The sequence below is a fragment of the Arvicola amphibius genome, chromosome 9 (genome assembly GCF_903992535.2).
Source record: "Arvicola amphibius chromosome 9, mArvAmp1.2, whole genome shotgun sequence".
Classification (NCBI taxonomy): Eukaryota; Metazoa; Chordata; class Mammalia; order Rodentia; family Cricetidae; genus Arvicola; species Arvicola amphibius.
Window position 1 is genome coordinate 66,359,704 of NC_052055.2, and position 26,410 is coordinate 66,386,113.

General features: G+C 34.1%; 1 protein-coding gene across 4 annotated transcripts in view; it reads left to right on the forward strand.

The window, feature by feature from the left end:
* The window catches only part of Tbc1d5 (TBC1 domain family member 5), a 466,882-nt gene that overhangs the window by 136,801 nt on the left and 303,671 nt on the right, over positions 1–26,410 (forward strand). For all 4 annotated transcript variants that reach the window (XM_038341979.1, XM_038341980.1, XM_038341981.1 and 1 more), the window contains one exon: positions 22,368–22,499. In XM_038341979.1, the coding sequence (XP_038197907.1) occupies positions 22,403–22,499 (97 nt within the window). In that variant the 5' untranslated portion in view covers positions 22,368–22,402. The remainder of the gene's footprint in view (positions 1–22,367; positions 22,500–26,410) is intronic.

Consider the following 26,410-nt stretch of genomic DNA (forward strand, 5'->3'; position numbering starts at 1 on the left):
CATTCTATACGTTTCCTTACTGTGTTTATAGTTAATATGTGTATTCTTCCAACAGTAGAAGTCTAGAAACATTGCTGAACAGAGTACTGTTCAAGAAAAAATACTGATGTGCAGATAAGCACTGGTATAATTTTTGTTGTCATCTTTTCTCTGTCCTTCTAGACACCAAAAGCAGTGTTTTGGATCTTTTTGCTGACATTTTAAAATATTGTAATATGAATGTAGTATGAGCTCTTTTGTACATTGAAAGCAATTGCCACTGGTATACTTATATTCTACTGTTTGGTATATGTAAAATCTAATATTCTAGTTTGGAATATGTGAAATATTTTGTAGATGCTTTATGTATTGTTGGCTTATTTTAAATGTCTTATTGTTTTATATAATTCTAAGAACTAAAAGATAAAAAAACTGTCAAGATTATAAATTTGTCAGCTGCATTCCTGACATCTTTTGCTCCTTATCATAGAAAGGGATTTGAATTAAGTCTCATAGATTCCTCCTGCAAGTATTAGAGTCAACAGCTGTAGAATTATATCATGAAGTCAGCTATCCTCATGTGCAGTGTTTTTAAGGTTGTTACTATGGTAACAATTCCATTAGTGAATTTTTGTGTAGTAAAAATTTGTAGTCATCAAATACTACCTCTGGTTTTTGATTCCTTGTATAAATACATCACTATGCTACCCGCATGCTGTTGAGTGGCAGCAAACACAGAACTTTACTGCATCCCATAAGCTGTAGGCAGAGTTAGAAGAAACAGCAAAATGAAAGAAATGGGAACATTTTGTTAAATTACATTTTAAGATTGTCCTGATGGTGCTGGTAAAAATTTAAATGTTTCTGAAAAGAGTGAGAGCACTGTCAGTTATTCTCTGAGATGCTTTAATTTTTATAAGTATGTGATAATGAAATTGGTTAGGTATGGTAGCAGTAGGAGGTAAGGAGAATATTAGTCTGTCAGCTAAACGGTACTAAATAACCAAAACAGAAGTAATGACCCTTCAGAGATTCAAGAGGCTCATTGCGAAAGCACTTTTTTTAAAGCCTTATTACCAGTTGGAAATTTATCCCCTCTTCAAGTATTTAAAGTTGCCCTCTTTATTTCTCTTCTGATTATAAAATCAGACCGCAATATCTTATTGTTAATTTGGAATAGTCTATAATGTTCCCTTGTATCAATTGCTGCATTCTAGTAAAGATTCCTACTGTTTTTGTTTTGTTTTGCTTCTTAAAGCCCCCTGCTGCTGTTGATTACACCTAGATCTGCTACTGATTGGAACTGTTAAAAGGCAAAGATAATGTGGATGGTTGCTGAATCATTTAATTGTAGGACTAATAAGTGTTTTTTTTCTGAGACCCAACAGAAATAGTAACACAAGAATTTTACATATATACTGACCAAAAATATTTTTTGTACTTATATAATATTTAGAATGAAAAATACTTACTCAGAATAAAGTAAGGAAATGCCAGAAAACTGGTTTTATTCCTAAGGCACATAACTGAATCGGATCAGAGGAAATGTAAACGATGAAGAAAATTAATTGTAGCATGTTAGACTCTAGCAAACTATGTCTGAGAAACAGGTAATGCAATAGGTGAGAGTGTAAAAGTAAAATGCTGGTGGAATTAATTAGAAATGATATATAAAGCATAAGTCCTCTCCTGAGTAGCATGCTTACATTTTTAGAACCCTTATCTAGGATTTCTCTAATAAAATTTCTCGTATAGCCATATATGTGCTAAGAGGTACCTGTAAGTAACAGTTTGTACCCTATTTGAAATGTGAAATAATTAGCGCTTTGATGGAATAAGCTTAGAGTTACTTAAGGGACTGTGGTTATACTACTGTGTGTTTAATGGTAACTTATGCTATTCCTATTGTTTTTTCTGTTTACTGTAATTAATTGCTTAAATAGCTTATCCTTCAAAAGACTTAGTGAGTTGCTGCTAGGAACGGAATTCATCTACAGTTTATATTTGTTTGAAATTGCGTACATTTATAACTTGATGTGGGAAAAAGCTAGTGTTAATTTTCTTTCTCTTTTGGGGCAGAGGTGAGCAATGGGTGTTGGAAGGTAAATCCTTGAGATAATACCCAAAGTTGTTCTTGAACTTGCTGTGTAGCCCACTTAGTCTCAGCTTTCTTAGACATATGAGTACTGAGACTATAGCGTGAGATACTGCATCTTAATCTTCATGGTTTTTTTCTCCTTTTTCATCAAGAATTTTTAAATGGAATCTTTTCTCATTTTACATATCTATCCAGTTCCTACTCCCTCACCTCCTCCCATCCCACTCCCCCATTCCTATAGGTGTGGAGAGTCAACAAAGTCTGACACTTCACTTTGAGTCAAGACCAAGCCCCAAATCTAGGCTGAGCAAGGTATCCCTCCAAAGAGAATGCACTCCTAGATGCCAGTTCAAGCACTAAATCTTGGTCCCACTGTCAGTGACTTCACAGTCTGCTCAAGCCTCACAACTGTCCCCTATATTCAGTGGGTCTAGTTTGGTCCTGTGCAGGTTCCCCCACATTCAATCCAGATTCAGTAAGCTTCCACTAGCTCAGGTTACCTGTTTCTGTGGGTATCAACATCACGGTCTTATAACTGATGTCTGGTCTTGAGTTGGTCTCTGGTAGCTTGGCCCAGTGTTTCACTGTGGATCTCTGTATCTACTTCCATCAGTTGCTGGGTGAAGGTTCTCAGATGACACTTAAGGTAGTCATCAATCTGATGATGGGAAGACCTGTTTAGGCATCCTTTCCACAATTGTTTAGGGTCTTAGCTGGGGTCATCCTTGCGGATTTCTGGTATTTTCCCTAGTGCCATGTTTCTCGCTAGACCCTTTAATGGCTCCCTCAGTCAAGATATTTCTTTCCTTTCTCTCCCTTTCTGTCCTCTTTAGATTGTATAACTTTCACCTCTTTTTGTCCTTTTAAGTAATTTATTGAAATATTTTAATCAGGAGAGACTTGTGAGCAATCTGATCAAATGGTTTGAAGAGAAAACGGGTTTTTATATATGTGTTAAAGACAAGTTAGCAAAGAGTGCTTTAAATGGTCTACTCCTTAGGACATGGAGAAATTCTAAGGGTGGAATCAAGGAATTCATTTTAGTAAGATAATATGACTGTGAAGTACACCCGTGTTTGATACCTGTATACTTAATATCTTACCAAATTTAATTGTTTTAAATAGCTACAAAATATGTAAGTTGCATTTCTTTCCTTTTTATATTCTTTTGGTTATGTTTAATGCTGAAGTTTTCGGTAAAAATGCCACATTAGTTACGCTTATGAAAAAGATTATTGGTTTGCTTTGTTGGTTTATTGTGATTTTTTTCCAATAAATGTTTTATGTATGTAAAGGCAAACAAACTATATATATATATATATATATATGTTATTCTATATAATTGCTTACCCCTCTTACAAATGATGACGTAAGACTTTGATGTTTTCAATTACTGTTATATTTTGTAAGTTTTTCTGTATTGGTACATTGTTTATTTGCTTGATGCTAGGAAACCAGGGTCAGCTTGTATAAAATATTGAGACCTTTTATGCAATAAATAAATGATAAAAGAGGAAGAAATGAAGGAAAGAAGAATGGAGTTCAAGGTTGTGCCTATTTACTTACAGATCAGTTGACTGCTATGATCATCTTGCATAAGAACTCCAGCCCATGCTACCACAAAGCAAATGCAAAGGAAATAAATAACAAAAGAGTTCACAGTTAATGAGGGAGGTGAAAGCACAAATAATGATGACTATAAAACATTGATGATATCCAAAAGGACATAAATAAATGAGAACACATCCTGTATTCATGAATTAGAGTACTAGCACTATTACTGCTCAAATCGGTTTATAAATTTACTTCAATCCTCGTAAAAATGCCAGTGACATTTTGTAAAAAATAAAAGCATATATTAATATCAGTTTATATGCAAACTTAAAGTGTTCTGATAGCCAAAATGATCTTGGAAAAAAGAAGAAAAGTGGGAGGATTGTCACCTCGTAATGTCAAAACGTGTAAATACGTTGCAATTATTGAAAATGTAGTACATGCATCATGAGACCAGTGCAGTGGAGCAGAACTAAAGTGCCATGCTGTACTTGCCAGTGGTTTCTTGAGTCCCAGAGGGATCACTGATCTTCATCACAGCATTGTCAGCCTCCGTAAGATAGATGAGCACAGTGTGGCTGGACATTCAGTAGAATATCATCGTAAAACACAACATGGATGGACTTGAGTCAGTATGTGTGGAGAACTTGTGAAAAACCATGTAAATTTTTGCTATATGCAGTTCTTCTCTAAGAGAGAGAACTACTGATCCTTGCAAGGATGTGAGGATGGTGTCTGGTCAGTTATTTTTTTTTAATATATATCAGTTTTACAGGATTGAAGTATTTGCTGATGATAGTTGTCTAGCATGAATATGTTTAATACTGTTACATTATATACTTAGACAAACATTACTTTTGTAATGTATATTTGGCATGAAATGATATAGCAGTTACATATAACTTTAAATCATTTCTAATATAATGTAAATGCTTTGAAGCCAGTTGTTCTACTGTGTTGCTTGGGGAACAGTTATAGTCAAAGTTCTGTGTTGGTTTAGTGCCAAGCCAAGTTTTATCATCACAGATAACTCTTTCTGAGCTTTCTCCATCGAGTACAAAACACATAAATGTGAAACCTGGATACATGTGCATGCTCAGGGTTTTAGTAGCTATTTCTTATGTACTTATCTTCTGACAGAGTTTGTTGCTGACGAGTGCACTTTTAATGATGAAGCAGTGTGGTAGCAGTATAGATAGTATTTGAGGTGACATCTACAAGTGAGAGAAACAAACAGAGCTTTATTGTCTCTTAGAAGCTTTTGGGAAGACTCCTGAGTTTCCTCACTTGAGTTGTAATGTATTTGAATAACTTCTTATTGCTTATATTAATCAGGAAGACTGTTTTTCTACTAAATTATATCTATATGTACAGTCATTAAATTTTACTTTATATATACATATATATAACAAATATAAGTAAAACATAGTTTCATAAGTTTATTTATATATTTGGACAAAGTCTTTGAAATGATTTTGGTTTACTCTCAGTGGTTATATGGCAATCTTTATGCATGGTAATTATTGATATACTTAATACTTTTGTAGTTTCAAAATGTAAGATTTGGGGATAACTGCAATGGTGGTTTTAATTAAAACTCAAGTTTTATTCTTTTACTCATTCTGTAATGTATTTATGTGCATTAACTGAAAATTGGAAATTTTATTTTATTTAAAATTTTAATTTTATATACAGCAAGTTTCTGTATGTGCTTTTAAGACATTCTCTACATCCCTTTATTTTTTTTTTTTTTGCATTCTTGTTAACCTAAACTTCTTGTTTTGTTTTGTTTGTTTGTTTGTTTGTTTGGGGTTTTTTTTTTGGTTTTTTGAGACAGGGTTTCTCTGTAGCTTTGGAGCCTGTCCTGGAACTAGTTCTTGTAGACCAGGCTGGCCTCGAGCTCACAAAGATCTGTCTGCCTCTGCCTCCTGAATGCTGGGATTAAAGGTGTGTGCCACCACCACCTGGCCCAACCTAAAACTCCTTACTAAGCAAGTTTTTACTTTAATCTTTGGAACAGAATATTTTCTTGGGTTATTAACAGTGACAAAATGAAGACTATGGGATCTTCTTTTCTTGGCCATGGTAGACACCTTTGAAGACCAGATTTTCTAGAAATGGTGGCATTGTAGGCCCTCATATTTGTTTCTTTGAGGGATCCTATTTAGGTTTATAATGAAATAGAAATATCCTTAAGACCATGTTTGATTACTTAGCTTTACTGACTTAAGAAAAAGCATTGAAACAACAAAGCTGAATTGTTGTTTATGGCTGGGCTGAGAATGGTAGTACATTCATTTTATCTTAGCATTCAAGGAGGAAGTGAAGCAAATATCTGTGAGTTCAAGGCTAACCTGATCTACATTGTGAGTTCTAGAACAGCCAGGGCTGTCCTGTCTCTCTCCAAAAAAAAGTGTAGGAGGTAGGAGTCATTGAATTACTGTGCTTTCAGTTATATTTTTAATATATATTAGTCTAATCTCCTTATTGCTAGCTAATCACTGACCTCAGCTGATACTGAGTAGATAAATTGTGTAGTGTATTAATTTCTTTAAAGTAAGGTAGAATTTAGTTTGTCAGCTACCTACATGTGAAATAATTAAAATGACTTATTATATATAATTAATTCAACTGTTCATGAGGACTAGATTCTCACACTTAAAAAACATTATCTTCTTAGTTTTCTTCCTTTTTTATCTTGTTAATGCTGGAGAGAAGCAGAAGTGTTATGTCAGATATGCTATCTCAGAAGCATTGTGAAGTGTTAAAAGCCAGTGTCTTGTGGGAAGATAATGAAGTGATAGTTTGTCGCAGCAGATCTGCAAGTACTGCCAAAGCAATAGGTAAAAAGAAAATGTTTATTTGAATCCAAGTCTCATTTTCTGTTCTAGTTTAAATTTTTTATCCATAATAATTTAATAAGAATCAGATACCAGACCTAATTCCCAACCAGATAATTATCTTATTGTCTGTTGAATTAGTAATTTACTATTGAAGAGACTATGGGCATTTTCATCTAATGGCATTTGATCTGCAATTAAATAACTTTCCATCTCCATATGTGTTCAGAACAATGTTTTTGTTGTAAGAATGGAAGATTCCTGAATGTAATCTGTTCTGTGTAGTTACAGTAATTTTAGAATGAGAACCATCACTTATACATCAAGATGGTTGATTCTTTTAGCTGACTAACTTATTTCTTTAAGGAGAGAGTATAGCATTCTTACTTACCTGGTAGGTAAGAGGTTCAGAGTGTAAAGGCACTTTTTTCCCTAAGACTATTGGTATTGTGATGATGACCATTAATACAATATAGCTAGCATTCATTGTTTATTAGTGAGAGTTGTCGTGTATGAAGTGCTCAAGGGTTTAATTCTTGTAAAACTTGTGAATTGAGTACTCAACCATTTTCATTAGAAGAAACTAAGCTACCAATAGTTTAATCAGTTTATCTAAAATCAGATGATATGGAGCCTGAAAAGGTGCATAGATACTAGTGTCAACAGAGGAAATATCTGAGAGGTCCTTCTGTAGGAATAGTAAAGAAGAGAAGATGACGGTCAGACTTTTATTTCATGGGTCGTTTTCCTCATGGAATCCTCTCAGAGGAAACCAGTCACTTTCTGTTGCCTCTTCTTCAGGAGAAGAACAAATATTATGATTGCTTATGCATGATCAAAATTCCGAATTTACTCTTTAACAGTTTGAATAATAAAACTGAGGTTTGGATACACTTTAGAGAAAATGGAACATTGGACAGAAATTCCCCTTGAGGAATGCTTACTAGGACCCGTGGTGGTTAGTGGCTTCTACTCACCTGGGTACATATTTACTCATTCAGTAATTGTTTAGCAAAGAGAACAGAAATGTTTTAAATGAATTTAGGGAGAATAAAGGACTGAGAGTAGTGCTGATACCAGTTAATAAGTTAAAAGAGTCAAGAAAACAGTGGTTGTCACTACAAATTAATAAAAGAATTCCTAAGGAGAATATCAAAAAGGGTGGATGTGAGCATATCATGAACAATATTGAGAATCTCCAAGTATTTATTCTTTTATAGCCATTACACTAACTGTAGACATTGCTATACTTAGTTATCAAAGTGTGTATGGTGAATAATAGACTTAATATCATGAAAAATAATGAATTATGAAACAAAGTACAATTTCATTCATACATCTATTTCTCAAATATATGAAGTTTATAAGTCATTTTAAGATTTCATAATTAAGAAGGCTACATTCATTTAAACAAACAGAAAATATAGTCTTCCATATAAAGTGAAGAATCTCTCTTCCTCATGACTTGTTTGTCTAGAAATTTTGTGTGTATTTAGCTTATATGTTCGTATTTTTACAAAATAGGCATGTCATACTACATTGTGATTTTTGTGATTTTATCGTTCTGTGTACATTTTTATTTTAATGCAGCATACTCCATTTTGCATTATTAAAAGTAAAAAATCCTTATTGATAATTATTTATAGTTTTATCGTATTAACTTCTTTTTGCATAGATTTGTCATATTGTATAGTAGCAGAATAAATTTGTTTTAGTAAAATTGCTGTTTCAAAAGGTACAGTGCCTTTGTAATTTTTGTTTGTTTTGTTTCCCTCACTGTGTTCCCAGTTTGTTGGTTTATTTTTTTTTTAAACTCATGGGCTCAAATGATCCTCCTGCTTCAGCCTCCAAAGTAGCTCAAACTACAGTTGTGTTCTACCATATCTGTCTTTGTATTTGTAAATATGAATGGTAACTGCCTTCTTTCTACATTTCATATCCTTAATCAGATTCATAGAAAGTTTTTAATTTATATTTTTATATATTATATATATTCTAACTATATTTTACAAATTTGATGAACAAAAACTATATTTATTTAAATTGATACTTCTTTGTAAGGTTATACAATGTTACTAGTTCTACATATACACATAAAGGCAACATGTAAGTACTTAATGTACATATGTATGTCTAATATTTATATTCCTGTATTATATATATTCATATATTTAACTCTCCGAGATTTTAATCACATGATTTCTAAAATGGAGGCTGTTATCTTGTTTGCCCACCAGAAGGTTAGGATGATCAAAATTACTATTTCCTCCTTTTCTTTCTGCTTCCCTCCTTCCCTCCCTTCCTCTCTCTTATTCTCTTTAGTTGTTCTCCTTCCCTGTTCATACTTTGTGTGTGTGTGTTTGTTCTGTGCTCTATTTGAAGGCTAAAAGCTGTTGCATTAGTTTTCTCCACCCCAGCTTACAAGACTAGTTTTTGTTTCTCATGGACAGTGTCTTGCCCTTTGACATGTACAATATAGTTGAAGGTCTTTGTAAATTAGACAGTACTACTCAAATATAAAGCTTTTCTGGTAATTCCCATGGTAGGCAGGAGAATTTTATTCCCTAGAAGAATAACCTATTTAGTCTGCTATAATGCTTTTTATCTGAGTATTTATAAACCAGTATTACTGTTCTTTTCTTTATTGTAGTCATAGAAAAGAATCATATTTCAGTGAATAGTTGCAGATCTTATCCTTAATTAAAACTATTTGATCTCCTCTTCACATCCTTTCTCTTCATCATCCCTTCCCTTATCTTTCCAGCTCTTAAATATAAATAGCTAGCAGTAACAGGAAATGTTTACTTTAATTACATTATTCTGAACATTTATTTTACTTATCAAAGGTTATATCAGGTTGTTGTTTGAACTGGTAATGAAATGCAGCCTAATATCATCTCACATTTATATGCACTTATAAGGCCATTTTCCCTTCATTCTCTATATTTTATTATCTTCAAGCATGACATTTTTAAAAAGAATTTTGTTTTTTGATGAAATAAATCTAGTCATCTAATTTGTTATTTCATGGGGAAAATGTTAAGAAGTTGAGTTGAAAATTTATTAATTTCAGTATTCAAGAACAGTTTTCACCAATTGATATATAAAGTTAAAGTCTTTTGTTTGTTAAATTTGCATCTGAATGAGGATCAGTGCTGTAATACTTGACTAAAGGAGGGCCTTTGATGTCCATACAGTAAACCAGTAGTTTTTAGTCATTTTTTATAACAGTTAATGAAAACAATACAATAGTTATTTCAGATTCTGAGCTCAAATAATGTCACTCAAAGGCAAGTATAATGTCTATTCTTCTATAGGACAAGTATTGCTCAGTTAATTCTTTTATCTGGAAATTATATTGAAGTGTATTGATTTTTAATGGTTAATTGAATATTTTTCTTCACGTTTTATGCTAGTGAAGAGTAAGTCCTCTATTCTCGGAAAACATAGAGGGTAATGAAAACAAACCAATTTATTCTTGGTGTTTATGCTCTGCTTGGTCTTACACAAGAGTTTAGTGTCATGTGTATTTAGGGGAGAATTTGAAGAAAGATGAGTTTTTAGCTGATTATTAAGGCCATAAGGAGTTAGGTTAAAAAAAAAAAGTAGTGTCTGCCAAAGGCATTCTGTGAGTTGAAGGGCTGAGACTTGGAGTTTGATATTTTAAGAAATATTTACTGTGTAGAGCCAGTATAATTACTTTATTTTAATAGTATTCTTTCTCAGTATAGTGGAGCACACCTTTAATTCTAATACTTAGGAGGTAAAGGCAGGTGGATCTCCTTGAGTTCCAGGCTAGCCTACTATACATAATGAATTCCAGGATAGCCATGGCTACAGACTAAGACCCTGTCTCGAGGGAAAAAAATTGTTCTGTGATTTCCCTTGTTGAATCTTGACGATGTTGTATAAGTCATACCTGTTACCAACCTTTCTCCTTGAATCTAATGAAAACCCTATGCTTTCAATGCTTCATATACTTTGAATGGAAAAATGCATGCACCTGCATAACTGTGAACACCCATACACATTTTGTCTGCTAAGAAGAATGCCTACAACTTATGTGCAATCTGTTTGTGTTCTATGTTTACAGTTTGTACTACCTTTTATTGAACTGAAATCAATATAACCTTAACCTGTTATTAGTCATATATCTGATGTCTTATGAAGAATTTTTTCGTGTATGTTGTCAGGACACTATGATGAGGAGAATTGTATAGTGTACTCAGCTTTTTATATATGTCTGTGAAGGTTTTATTTAATCTATCTTTCCACCATTAGAAAAATATTATAAGAAATAAAAATATTAACATTGATGCAAAAATTCTCAATAAAATACTGGCAAACCGATTCCAAGAACACATTAGAAAAATTATCCACTACGATCAAGTAGGCGTCATCCCAGAGATGCAGGGCTGGTTCAACATACGAAAATCTATCAATGTAATCCATCATATAAATAAACTGAAGGAAAAAAACCATATGATCATCTCATTAGATGCTGAAAAAGCATTTGACAAAATTCAGCACCCCTTTATGATAAAGGTCTTGGAGAGATTAGGGATACAAGGGTCATTCCTAAATATAATAAAGGCTATTTACAGCAAGCCAACAGCTAACATCAAATTAAACGGAGAGAAACTCAAGGCCATCCCACTAAATTCAGGAACACGACAAGGCTATCCACTCCTTATCTCTTCAATATGGTGCTTGAGGTTCTAGCAATAGCAATAAGACAACATAAGGGGATCAAGGGGATTCGAATTGGAAAGGAAGAAGTTAAACTTTCATTATTTGCAGATGATATGATAGTGTACATAAGCGACCCCAAAAACTCCACCAAAGAACTCCTACAGCTGATAAACTCCTTCAATAACGTGGCAGGTTACAAGATCAACTCTAAAAAATCAGTTGCCCTCCTATACACAAAAGATAAGGAAGCAGAGAGGGAAATCAGAGAAGCATCACCTTTCATGATAGCCACAAATAGCATAAAATATCTTGGGGTAACTCTAACCAAGGAAGTGAAGGATCTATTTGACAAGAACTTTAATTCTCTGAAGAAAGAAATTGAAGAGGACACCAGAAAATGGAAGGAACTCCCTTGCTCGTGGATTGGGAGGATCAACATATTAAAAATGGCAATTCTACCAAAAGCAATCTATAGATTCAATGCAATCCCCATCAAGGTTCCAACAAAATTCTTCACAGACTTTGAGAGGACAATAATCAACTTTATATGGAAAAACAAGAAACCCAGGATAGCCAAAACAATCTTATACAATAAAGGAACTTCTGGAGGCATTACCATCCCTGACTTCAAACTCTATTACAGAGCTACAGTATTGAAAACAGCTTGGTATTGGCATAAAAACAGAGAAGTTGACCAATGGTATCGAACAGAAGACCTGGATCTTAACCAACAAACCTATGAACTCCTGATTTTTGATAAAGGAACTAAAGTACACAATGGAATAAGGAGAGCATCTTCAACAAATGGTGCTGGCATAACTGGATGTCAACCTGTAGAAGAATGAAAGTAGATTCATATCTATCACCATGCACAAAACTCAAGTCCAAATGGATTAAAGACCTCAATATTAATCTGAACACACTGAGCCTGATAGAAGAGAAAGTGGGAAGTACTCTACAACAAATGGGCACAGGAGACCGTTTCCTACGTATAACCCCAGCAGCACAGACATTAAGGACAACATTGAATAAATGGGACCTCCTGAAGCTGAGCAGCTTCTGTAAAGCCAAGGACACTGTCACTAAGACACAAAGGCAGCCTACTGACTGGGAAAAGATCTTCACCAACCCTGCAACTGACAAAGGTCTGATCTCTAAAATATATAAGGAACTCAAGAGACTAGACTTCAAAATGCTAATTAACCCATTTAAAAAATGGGGCTCTGAACTGAACAGAGAATTCTCAACAGAAGAAGTCCAAATGGCCAAAAGACACTTAAGGTCATGCTCAACCTCTTTAGCTATCAGGGAAATGCGAATCAAAACAACGTTGAGATACCGTCTTCCACCTCTCAGATTGGCTAAAATCAAAAACACCAATGATAGCCTTTGCTGGAGAGGTTGTGGGTTAAGGGGTACACTCATCCATTGCTGGTGGGAATGCACACTTGTGCAACCACTTTGGAAATCAGTGTGGCAGTTTCTCAGGAAATTCAGGATCAACCTACCCCAGGATCCAGCAATACCACTCCTGGGAATCTACCCAAGAGATGCCCAATCATACTACAAAAGCATTTGTTCAACTATGTTCATATCAGCATTATTTGTAATAGCCAGAACCCGGAAACAACCTAGATGCCCTTCAGTGGAAGAATGGATGAAGAAAGTGTGGAATATATACATATTCGAGTACTACTCAGCGGTAAAAAGCAATGACATCTTGAATTTTGCATGCAAATGGATTGAAATAGACAACACTATTCTGAGTGAGGTAACCCAGACCCAAAAAGATGAACATGGGATGTACTCATAATCGGTTTTTTGCCATAAATAAAGGACATTGAGCCTATAATTCGTGATCCTTGAGAAGACAATAAGAAGGTGCAACCAAAGAAAAACATATAGTTATCCTTCTGGATATTGGAAGTAGACAAGTTTGCGGGGCAAAAATTGTGAACTTGGGGGTGGGTTGGGTTGGGGGCAAGGGGAGATGGGGAGAGAAAAGCGTGGAGGGGAGGATAGAGAGAGCTTGGGGGAATGGTATGCTTGGGATATAGGAAGGGTGGATATGGGAGCAGGGAAGCATATATCCTAATTAAGGGAGCCATCTTAGGATTATTAAGAGACTTGACTCTTGAGGGGTTCCCAGGTATTCAGGGAGATGCCCCCAGCTAGTTCCGTGAGCAGCTGAGGAGAGGGAGCTGGAAAAGGCCAGATTCTATAGCCATACTGATGATTATCTTGTGTATCACCATAGAACTTTCATCTGGCGACGGATGGAGATAGAGACAGAGCCCCACTTTGGAGCACCGGACTGAGCTCCCAAGGTCCTGACGAGGAGCAGAAGGAGGGAGAACATGAGAAAGAAAGTCAGGACCGTGAGGGAACCTTCATCTGGCGATGGATGGAGATAGAGACAGAGCCACACATTGGTGCACCGGACTGAGCTCCCAAGGTCCAAATGAAGAGCAGAAGGAGGGAAAACATGAGCAAGGAAGTCTGGACTGGGAGGAGTGCTCCCACCCACTGAGATGGTGGGGCTGATCTATTTGGAGCTTACCAAGCCCAGCTGGAGTGGGATTGAAAAAGCATGGGATAAAACCGGACTCCCTGAACATGGCGGACAATGAGGGCTGCTGAGAATCCAAGGACAATGACACTGGATTTGGATCCTACTATCCATACTGTCCTTGGGGTGGGGGGCCTGGCCTGTTTGGATGCTCACCTTCCTGTACCTGGAAGGAGGGGGGAGGAACTTGGACTTCCCACAGGGCAGGGAAACCTTACTGCTCTCTGGACAGGAGACAGAGGGCAAGTTGAGGGGGAGGGGGGTAAATGGGAGGTGGGGAAGAGGTGGAAATTTTTAATAAAAATAAAAAAAATGTTTTTCTGCTAGAATGCCATCTTTTCTCTAGAATTTAAATTTTTCTCAAGAGAAAATATTTGAAAACTAGAATATTGTAGAAGTTGTTAGTTATATATCATACCTCATTCATGTTCATATATGTGTAGTTCTAATAAAATAGACTTAAAAATTAACCAAAAGTTTTCTGTAGTTTATGTCAAATGTAGAGCATATGTTACTATAAAATGCTTTCTCTTATTGTTGAAATACAGGGTTTTCTCCTTTTCCTAAAATGTAAGGAGTCTTGGGAATTCTGGTTTTTAACCCCTCATCATCTGTATTATTGGCAGATTTTAATTATTACTTTATGGCATATCATCATTCCTTTTTACATGGACTTTGTATTTTATTTATGGGATCCTTGATTTATTAAACTTACCTACCACATAATAATTTGTGACATAACTAGCTTCTCAGAAAATTTCCTGTGCTGTGACATTTTTCTGTCACTCAACTGGTACCTTCAACAGCTCACTTGCTAACTCCAAGTCAAAACAGGAAGTAGAATCTATTTCCCCAAGCACATGGGCTTGACACACTGGATTAGTAAAATGCATAGACATCACATGACTTTTTTACTTTCATCTTTGCTGATTTTGGTGAAAAAGGGGAGTCTCTCATCCCAGGAACAACTTACAGATGGCAGCTTTCCAGCTTGTGCAGGAATACTGTCAGTGAACATGAAAGCCAAAAGTGTGCCCGTGAGTGCATGTACACTCCTGTGCTTGAGTGTGCATGCGGGCACCTGCTTGCCTACCTCCTTGTATTGTCGCTAGAAGGGATTGATCCACAGGAATCTTTTTTAATGATCGCTTTTTCCGTACCTGGTTTATTTATTCTTTTGATGACCAATTTCTTGAGTTCTTTGTATATTTTGGAGATCAGCCCTTTTTCCTATATGGAGTTGGTTAAAATCTTTTCCCATTCGGTAGGCTGCCACTTAGTGTTTTTTTCCATGTCCTTTGCTTTACAGAAGCTTCTCATTTCAGGAGGTCCCATTTATTGTTTCTCTCAGTGTCTGTGCTACTGGGATTATATTTAGGAAGTGGTCTCCTGTGGCAGTGCATTCAAGCATACTTCCCACTTTCTCTTCTATGAGGTTCAGTGTGGTTGGCTTTATGTTGAGGTCTTTGATCCATTTGGACTTTAGTTTTGTGCATGGTGATAGATATGAATCTCTTTTCATTCTTCTACATGTTGATATTCAGTTATGCCAGCACCATTTGTTGAATATGCTTTTTTTCTTTCCATTTTATATTTTTTTACTTCTTTGTCAAAAATCAAGTGTTCGTATGTTTGTGGATTGATATCTGGGTCTTATATTCTGTTACATTGGTCCTCCTGTCTGTTTTTATGCCAATACCAGGCTGTTTTTAGTACTTTAGCTCTGTAATAGAGTTTGAAGTCAGGGATTGTGATGCATCCAGAAGTTCCTTTATTTTACAGGATTGTTTCGACTATCCTGGGCTTTTTGTTTTTCCATATGAAATTGAGTATTATTCTTTCGAGGTCTGTTAAGAATTTTGCTGGGATTTTGATGGACATTGCATTGAATCTGTAGATTGCTTTAGATAAGATTGCCATTTTTCCTTTGTTAATTCTACCTATCCTAGAGCTTGGGAGATCTTTCCACTTTCTGGTATCTTCTTCAGTTTCTTTCTTCAAAGAAGTAAAGTTCTTGTCATACAAGTCTTCCACTTGTTTGGTTAGAGTTACTCTGAGATATTTTGTGCTATTTGTGGCTATTGTGAAAAGTGATGTTTCTCTGATTTCTTTCTCAACCCATTTTACATATGTGTAAAGAAGGACTATTGATTTTTTTTTTTTTAGTTAGTCTTGTATCCTGCTACCATTACTCAAGGTGTTAATGAGTTGTAGAAGTTCCTTGGTAGAAATTTGGGGTCACTTATGTACACTATCATATCATGAGCAAATAGTGAGACTTTGACTTCTTTTCCAGTATGTATCCCTTTCATCTCCTTTTGTTGTCTTATTGCTCTAGAACCTCAAGAACTATATTGAATAGATATGGAGAGAGTTGGCAACATTTTCTAGTTCCTTATTTCAGTAGAATTGCTTTGAGTTTCTCTCCATTTAAAGCCGACTTGATCATGGTGGATTTTTTTAATGTGTTCTTGTATTCAGTTTGCCAGTATTTTATTTGGTAATTTGCATCAATGTTTATGAGTGAGATTGGTCTGTAATTCTATTTCTTAGTAATGTCTTTATGTGGTTTGCGTATCTGGGTAACTGTAGCCTTATAAAAAGAGTTTGGCAATGTTCCTTCTGTTTCTATTGTGTGGAACAACTTCAGGAGTATTGGTATTAGTTCTTGGAAAATCCTGTAGAATTCTGCGCTGAAACCACCTGGCTCTGGGAATTTTTTTTAGTTGGGAGACTAGTACTACGAGTTTCTAACATACTATATATTCCTTATACATCTTGCTTTTAATATTTTATTCTAACAGTACAAAAATTATAAGACTCCATCCAGGCAGTGGTAGCACATGCCTTTAATTCCAGGACTCAGAAGGCAGAGGCAGGCGAATCTCTTTTGAGTTCAAGGCCAGCCAGGTCTACAGAGATAGTCAGGACAGGCTCCATAGCTAAGAGAAACCCTATCTCAAAAAAAAACAAAATAAGATTCCAATGTCTTTTAATTTTATTTTGGTCATTTTACTTGATATAGAAAGTTACTATAATCCTATAACTGATTATATATATATATATACACACCTTTAATATATCTAGTTCATGGTTGAAATGAGTTTCAGTGTTTTACCAGTGGGTGGTAATGTTGAATGACATGTATTCAGACAAACGCTTTTCTATATAATTTATTTGGCATTGTAAGTACATTTATCTTGTGAGAATCACACCCCCTATTGTCAAATGAAGTATTTTATAAAGGTTTAGAGTAAATAAATAATAAAACTACTTTGATATACAATCTAACAATATTAAATATTAAGACTTAAAATGATCAATTTAAATACTTAATTAACCTATTTAAAGTCCTTGTGGCTGTCTTACATTAAAGATTGAAAGAACTTTTTTAACAGGACTTTATACTTTTTGTTTTGTCTTCTTTGTAATTGATATTTTAAAAAATGCTGTTTTCAACCAGAAATTTTCCTTTAGCTACTACCATTTCTAACTTAAAACGGTGTTTTATCTCTCTTTTGTACAATATTTATATGAAATATTCAGTTGCTTTACCTTTTAAATATGAAAATAAAACTTCTAAAGTTATGTCAAAGAAGCTTTCCGTTAGAGCCAATTTATGTCATATTTTAGGTTAAATACACATCATAATGAAGACATGCTACCTATGACACATCCTTATTTTTGCTGTCTTCTTCCTGTTTGTTGTAAAATTTTGAAGTAGTTTGTTGAATCTCTTGTGGGTTTTTCTTTTTTCTTGAAGGAATACCGCTTTGTCTTTTCAGTGCTTGATTTATTTTTTTGTTTGCTATCAGTCAAGAATTCAAATGAATGAATAATGTTTAAGTGCACTTAAAATAGTTTGTCTTTAGAATAACATAATTCAGAATATTAATTCGAAGTATTATAAGCAGTGAAGAACTGAATACAAGCTAGAGCAAGCAAAATTCAGTCAGTGAAAATAGATTAGTTTATTTGATTTCTGTTTATATGATGCTATTTTAAAAGATCACATGCTATTCAATATATTACAGGTAGTATTTTACCCAGGCATTGCTATCAACTGAAACTTTTAATTACGAGTGCTTGCTTTATACAAAAATGCTGTAATGTTTTTAATATACTTTAAATCCCAACCATCATAACTTTTGAAATAGCCATTGTATTGTAAGCTTTATATTAGTGTATAAAAGTTTTCAGAGAGATACTTTCATATTTAGATTTAATATTGTAAGAACCAGACTTCTAAAATCATTACACCTGCCTTTCAGATTAATTTTAGATTATGAATGTGAATTACAGCCTAATTTGTCAGCTCATTTTACTAGGATAGCTTTCAAAGTCGTGTAGTAATACCAGTCTCAAGGTTTTTAATTTTGAGTTTTACATGAATAAAAATTGTAAGCTAGAAAGAATAACAAAGAAAATATGTATCTTTTCTGAGATATAAGAATGTATGTTGCTATGCTTCTACAATTTATAAAAGCACGATTACTTTGGCTTATTTAAAACCAAGGATATTTTTATTAGAATTTAAAGCCTGATTAGCATCTTTTAAGGGAACTAAAGTCTATCAATTACTGACTTAAGTTTTTATTTTTTAAGAGACATATTTTTCTGCTATTCATATTTTCTTCCACAAAGAAGCTAGATGATTAGGTTGTCGCAATATAATATTCATGTCAGAATTTGTAAATGAAATTTTAGGTATAATGGAACATTGAATATGTAATTTTTTAAAACCCATCAAACAAATAAGCAATTTTAAAGGCTTTTTTTATAGTCTGATATTATTGATAACTAATTTATCCAGAACAATGATTTAAATGAATATAGACACATTTGTTAAATGATCTTTAATAATAAACTTTGCTTCATAATAAACTTTTTCAGGTATCTTTAGTGAAACACCAATTGGGGAATTCCTAGTAAATTGATTTCACATTTAAAAGCAACATTTCGATTTTTACAGGGTTATCCCAGTAGCAATAATAGACATTCTTAACTCTTTATTCTAAAAGCTACAATCATCCTTTATATCTTAAAGCAAGCAGTAGAAACGAAGGCAACAACTTTTAGTTACTTTTGAATTAGATTAGTATTTAAATCTTTAATTAAAACAAAATGAAGAACATCATCTATACTGTTTATCAGTAGATTACTTGAAAGTAACTTATTATTAGTCTGTAGGTTTACTTTAATTATAAATACTTTGCAGTGTCTCAGTTTTGATCTATAAACATAAATTATGATATATTGCATTCGTCATTGTAAAGAATGATTGTAGATTACTATCTTTATGAATAGTTAACTTTAGATTCTGACTTTTCACTATTACCATAGATCTGTCAAGTTCTAGCAGTGATTCTCAGCCCTCCTAATGCTTTGTCCCCATGTTCCTCATACTGTGGTGATCCCCACATTGCTACTTCATAACCGTGATTGTGGTACTTTCATCAATTGTAATGTAAATATCTAATATGCAGGATATGTGATATGTGACCCCTACTTGGAGTCGAGACTCAGAGGTTGCAAATCACTGTTCTAAAGGATTATAACTGAGGCTAATTGTATTGAACCATTTCTGGAATTTTAACCTTCTCTAAGGAATGAGAACATTCTTAATTGTTTTTTTAGCACCTTGAACAGGTATGGATATCATGTTTTTCAGATGTAGGACTCTCTCTATGCTATCTATGCTTGTCTGCAACCTTCCACCTGTGTATTTGGGACAAAAGAAACATAGTGTTATGGATCCCGGTTGACGCGTTCTGACCCCCGTTTTTGAGACAGAATCTATTGTAATCTAGGCATGAACTACCACATTGAATTTTTTTAGTGTTGTGATTTGAACTCTGGGCTTCATACCTTTTAGGCAAACACAATGCCATCTGAGCTACTTTGCTTTCTAAAATAAACTTTGATCTCAGTTTGATTGTTATCTATTTTTTCAGAAAGTTTAAAATCTCTAAAATTCATTCATTTGTATTTTTAAAGTTTGTAAGAGTAGTTTTACAGTTCTGCTATAAAAATAAGAAGGTAAAGTTATATGACTATGAGAGCCAGGTTAGATGGACTATTGAGGAGATTTAACAGCTCAGAATAGATGACATGTTCACATTTTACGTCTATTGTTTTTAATAATATAGAGAATATGAATCTTATTTTAAAATACTCGTGTTCTAAATATAAATTTGAAATCTATTTAAATAATTTATTCCATAGCAGTGATTATTTAAAAATTTGCATTATTTGCCAATATGTGTAAGTAAGAAGATTTCACACCATCCTGGATAACTGTTGTCTGTCTTGACAAAACAGAACCAGAATAAAGGATGCTTCAGTTATTCATCCGCCCCTTCCTCTCATTCTTTTATAATTGGTTTCTCTTGAGCTTCGGGGAAAAAAAACAGAGTATGTTCAAATTCTGGCTTTAATACTATATGAGGCTGGAGAGATGGCTCAGAGATTAAGAGCACTGGCACTCTTCCACAGGCCTGGTATTCAATTCCCAGCACCCACATAAGCTCCCAAACTTCTGTAATTCCAGTGCCAGGGGATCCAGTACCCATGTATGTAGGCAGATAAAACACATACATACAAAAATTAATTAATGAATGAATTAAAACTTACGATGTTGCTGAGCAAATTTACTTCGGTTTCTCTTGGATGAAATATCAGTAAAGATGAAGATGTGTGACCAGGTTACAGGGAGAATGTTTCCCCATATATTCAGTGTTTCAGATGTTAACTGTCGCTAAGAATACCTGCTGGTCATATTTTAGTCTACAGTAGAGGACTTTGTCTTCATTTGTTTGTTATCTTGAATTCAATCATTTGATTCTGTTTTATACTATAACATCCTCTGTATTTTGTTATCCTGTTTTTGGATTCTATTCTCCAAAATTCCTTCTATATGAGTTTATTGATTTGACTATACATTAGTAAACTGTAACAACTATCTTAGATACATGAGGTTGGTTTTTTTTTTGGGGGGGGGGGGGTTTAGGAAATCCTGCTTCATGTTCCCTGTCTAGTTTGCCTCTCTGTCACTGTGATAACATATGACGTAAAGCAGCTTGGGGATGGAAGAGTTTATAGCATTTTATCAGTTAGACTCCTTCCTCAAGGGAGGCCAGGGCAGGAGCCCAAACACAAACCTGGAGTCAGGAACTGAAGCAGAGAGCATGGAAGAACACTGATGTCTGACTTGCTCCCCCATGGTTTGCTCCGCTTGCTTTCTTTTATACCCTAGAACCATTGTCATAATCTCCCATAAAAGTGTGAGTCTTTCCATATCAGTCAATCAAGTAAACTCCCCTCAGGTGCGCTCGCATGGCCTTTGAGACAGCTGCTCTATTGATGCCCCTCCTCCAAGTGACTCTAGTTGTGTCAGGGTCACAAAATCAATCAGTGCTTTCACTATATGTTTTCTATTTTCCCTTTCTACTAGTTTTGGTTTAGACATAATGGCAAGGGAGTAAGGCTTATTTACACTGGGTTGTCATTGTGGGTGAGCAATGGAGCTGAATTGTTCTGACAAAAACCAGAAAAGCCACAGGAGTATTTTACAAGGTAAGGATTTTAGAGCTAAAACAGACAGGATAGAGTCTCATTTTAAATTGCAGAAAGGTTAATAAGGATCTGGGTGGTTCTGTCTCTGAAGCCTGCTCCATATTTAAACACTAAATCTTGTCAAATTAACTATTTTCTTATTTATTAGATATCATTTTCATTGGACTTGCTTACTTACTAAATTTTCTCAGTTTCTCTCATTTTATACTCCCACTGCTCTTGAAATTAAAAAATGTGATACTTACACAATTTTGAATAAAAATTGATGAAATTAGTATATAAATTGATGAATTGGTTACATAAATTGTGATAAATATATAATGTAGTAATAAGATCCATTAAAAATTGCAATTTAGACACAAGGACAGCACTCATGGTAATTTAATAATTATGTAATTTATTAATAGTTCTACATATCAGTATGATTTACTTGGTTGATCACATAGAAAATATGTACCCTAAATGTCCAGACTAAAGACATGCTTAAGTATAATACCATACAATATTAGCAATGCTTTTTCTTAATAATATTATGAGTTTCTTAAATAATATTATGAGTTATTTTCATTGGCTATATTTTTATATTTTGAATGTCCTAATTAATGCTTATAGCTTTTTTTTTTTTTTTTAACCAGGTTTCTGGAATTAGCTCTTGTATTCCAGGCTGGTCCTGAACTCAGAGATCTGCCTGCCTCTGCCTCCCAAGTCCTGGGATTAAAGGTGTGTGCCACCACCACCCAGCTGTGTATAGCTTTCTAAAACAAATGTTATAAATATGAGATTTCAAAAACTTTCAGGTAAGCTGTTTATATAAATTACTAAAAATAAATGTGAGCCCACATCAAAAAAAAGGTTATAAATGAAGTCTAGATTTTTTTTAAAGCATTGTTGGCATGGAATTTTTTGACACTTTTTTTGTACAAGTGTACTAATAGACCCTTGTAGCCTACAGAAAACTTGTTGATGTCTACCGTGCTCTTTTAATAATTTCATTATGCCTAGTATTCCTTCTCACTTACATAAGAAAAATTAATCTTTTTTTCTTTGGATTTTCATCTAGGTAATTACTTTTGGTGACTGTTTCCTCTTTATGCAATGTATCAGTCCATATCTGAAACTAGACATCCTCTGCAGTCAGAAGAACAAGAAGTAGGCATTGACCCCTTGTCCAGCTATTCACATAAGTCTGGAGGTAAGTTTTGTGTGCAGATGCTATTTGCATATGCTGGGAAAATAACAGAGGGACTTTGGTAAGTTCTGTTCTCACTATAGGTGTCATCCTTTCTATGAAGCTAATCAGAATATTTTGCTAGGTATGTATAAAATATTCTTGATGCTAATGAACATCAGAAATAGTTTTCTTGTATTGAAGGTAGAATGTGCATTAGCAAAAGTTATATTCTCGACAGTGCCTTTAGTATATACATTTTTTTTGAAATACCAAATGCCCTTTGTCAAACACGTTTTGAAGAATCATAAACTGTTGGTATTGACTTTTCAGTTAATCTACCCCTTGTCCCCACTCCCTCTCACACACACATTAAATTCTGCTAAATTCTAAGATGAAATTTTGGTAGTGTTTCACATATATCTTTTTTTGTAAAAAATTGAAATTGTGTCACACTCATAGATATGTGTAATAATATTGTTAAATTGTAGATTATTGAAAGGTGTTCATTATTGATATTTTACTTTTTAAAGTGCTTCAACTATATATATGTGTGTCATAATTAAATATTATTTTTTCATATTTACTTAATGGTAGACTTGTTAAAGAACATTAGTTTAAGAACATTTTGAAGCCGTATTCTTATGCTTGAGTAGTTCATTGAACACTTAATAAAGTCCCTTGCTCAATTGACTAATTTTTTTTTCACTCATGAAATGTATATGTCAGGGTTATAAGATCTATTTCCAATCAGTTTGTTAAGCTCTGCCATGACATTTTGGTAATTTAAAAATTGACTCCTATAATGGTTACTTCTATAGAACAAAGACTCTTTATGAAGCTTGTTTGTTTGTTTGTTTGTTTGTCTGTTTTGATGGTGTGTGTGTGCGTATGTGTGTAAGACTCTTTAATGTCTTATACACACTATAAATGCCATTGATATTTTTTGCTGAAAATAGCACCTTTTGCCCTTCAAAATTATTTTGTATTTTTACTTTTTATTTGTTACAAAAAGACCTAAAAAGACTGCTGTCTAAATTTTGGTAATATGAAAATTAATTTGCATTATTTTAGTTGAAGTGTCTCAATATGTTGTTAGAAAGCCTCAAAGCTATTATACTGATGTTTCCCTTAAATTTATACCTGTAAGTACTCGTAATTCCATAAATGCTTTAAAAGGGAATATATATTTTATTAGAAGTATACATAATAATTTTGCCAGTACTTTTCAGAATATTTCTTGTTTATATGCTTATTTGAGAAGATCATTTTCTATTGTGTTTTAAGTGAATATTTTTCTCTGGGCCATTTCATTAAATATTGAACATTTTTTTAACCTGGTTAAAAACATTTTAAGTTAATTTTATCTTATATTGTTTAAAAGAATGTGTAGTTACCTTTACTGAAAGGGATTTTCATTTATATCCTAGCCTAACATTTCTGTGACATACCAAGTTATTAGGACTGAATTGATGTTTTAAAGTGCCATTAATTCATTTACCCCAAATGTTCATTAACAATGTAAATGTATGCTGATGTTCTATGAGACAAGGAAGTGACTAATGACTCTTCCAACTAACAACACTTAAAATGAATAGAAACTTTAGATAGCTAATCTTGAAGTAATCAAGACCCTCATTCAGCTTGGCATCTCTGTATGCTCTAAAACAGCTGTCAACTGTTAAAAATATATACAAAACACACAGACATGCAGGCACATAAGGAAAGAAAGATATGTAAATATCTGTTTTTTCTAAGCCATAAAGGTTACTAACCATAGTCAGTTTTGTGTGTTGTATATGTAAACATTGTACATCAAGTACTTATTTTAGCATCTTAAGTTTTCATTTTGCACACACAGAAAGAATTATGTATTATATTTACTTGATTAATCATCACCTTTGTCGTTTAATTTGTGTCTTGCATTGGGATTTTTGAAGGATTTTGAAGGCTTTTGTACATTTCTGCAGTAGACTGTAGGGGTAAGGTACCCATTTGGATTAGTTGTTTTCTTCCTGGACTCATCTGCAATTAAAATCAACCATGTTAGCAATTCCACTAGTTAAAGCATTCTTCTATTTTATCAAATCTGAGTCCAACATTTGTAAAGAAACAGTACTATTAAATGATTTTGAGCATTCTTTTAAAATTTGGTGAAAAATGGGATTAGAAAAAGAAAGCTACATATTTTATTTTCACTGCAGAAGAAAAAGAACTGCCCCAACATATGTGTGACACCTTAGAGCACATTTTTCATATTAACTACACTTTTGATCTTATTTTCCTAAATGTTAAATAGTATAGAAATATATTATGGAATATTTGTGCCTCGGCATGTTTTGTCATGTGTTTAAATTACCACCTTAAATTCAAGAGTCTTTGCTCAAAGAGTAATGATTGTCCACATACCCAAAATTCCACAGAAAACAATACACAGATTTTCTTTTTGGTTTTCAAAATTATTTGTCCTTACCGTCTGACTTTAAATGATAACTCATATGAAAATGGTTATTTTTAACTAAGCCTTGTAATCTCATTATATAGCCCTGTTTGGACAGGAACTCACTATATAGGCAAGGTGGGTGGTCTTGAACCCACAGTGAGATGTCTGCTTCTTCCTGCTGAGTGTTGGGGTTAAAGTAATGTTTACTATTAAACAGAAAGCACGTAGACCATGTACCTAGTATTAGCTTATTCATATAAAATATTTATTGAAAGTTTAGTATCTAGGGAAAGAATATTGAACAGTAAATTGTTCCTTTTATAAAATTTACATTTAAAAATATAATTTTATTAATTATTTGAGGACTTCATTCAGTGTGTTTTGATCATACTCAGCTCTTCTTTTTCTCTCACTATCTCCAGTACTACACCTTTCCAACCCCCAGTTTTGTGTCCTCTTTTTTGTTTCTTTGTAATAATCTTTTAGGCCCAATTTGTGCTGCTCATAAACTTGTGGGTGTGATGCCATCCGCTGCATCTTTGTGGACATACCAAGGTCCACGCCCTTAAAGAAAAGGGATTCTCTTGCTCTCAGCAGCTAGCTGCCTCCCATGTAGACAGGGTTGGTCTTGGGTATCTTACCAAATGATGTAAGCGAGACCCAGAGAAAAAGTGGTCTCATTTTCTCACCCATATGTTGACATTAGTATCAAATCTTTATGTTTGTGTTTCTAACATGCAAGAAACAGAAAATTCTAACCTGTAGAATTCAGGAAACTCGAGCCATTGGTGGGGAATGATATTAATGGAGGGTATAGTAGAATGTGAGTGTATGAAGGAAAAAGGAAGATAAAAGTGCGGGAGGGTTCGGGAAGTCACATGGAGACCTGCTACTTTAAGAGCTTTACATATCATTTTAAAGAGTTTCATGGGAGTTACCCTATAGGGGATAATGTTCCTCCCTGAAGCCATAGGTTGGTAAATACAAAACCCAGTGCCAGGTGTGGGATACCTCCTCTCAATTTAGATGCCCCAGAGACCCCAAACATTACAGGCTATTGACATGGTTCTTTGATTGATTGGTTGGTTTGGTGTTTTGTTTGGTTTGGTTTGGTTAGGTTAGTTTTTGAGACAGGGTTTCTTTGTGTAACCCTGGCTGTCCTAGAACTAGCTCTGTAGATCTCTTGGTTGCCCATCAGAAGTCACATTTTACTCTTTGAGAATAATAAACATTGACGAATTAAGTACAGAAATAAAGGGGATAAAATCAGTGTTAACAATTAAAATAGGATAGTACTGCAATGAGTACTTAGAATTGTCAGGAGTCCTCAAACAAATTGAGGATTTTGCTGTATGTGAATGACAGACAGGATTCCAGGCATGTAAAGATGGTGTCTGTGGGAGGAGAGCCAGGTCTCTAAACAAAGAGTTTGTAGAAAGTAAGTCCCCAGGAAAGGAGTAAACTTGATAGGAAGGAAGCTTTCTATTTACTT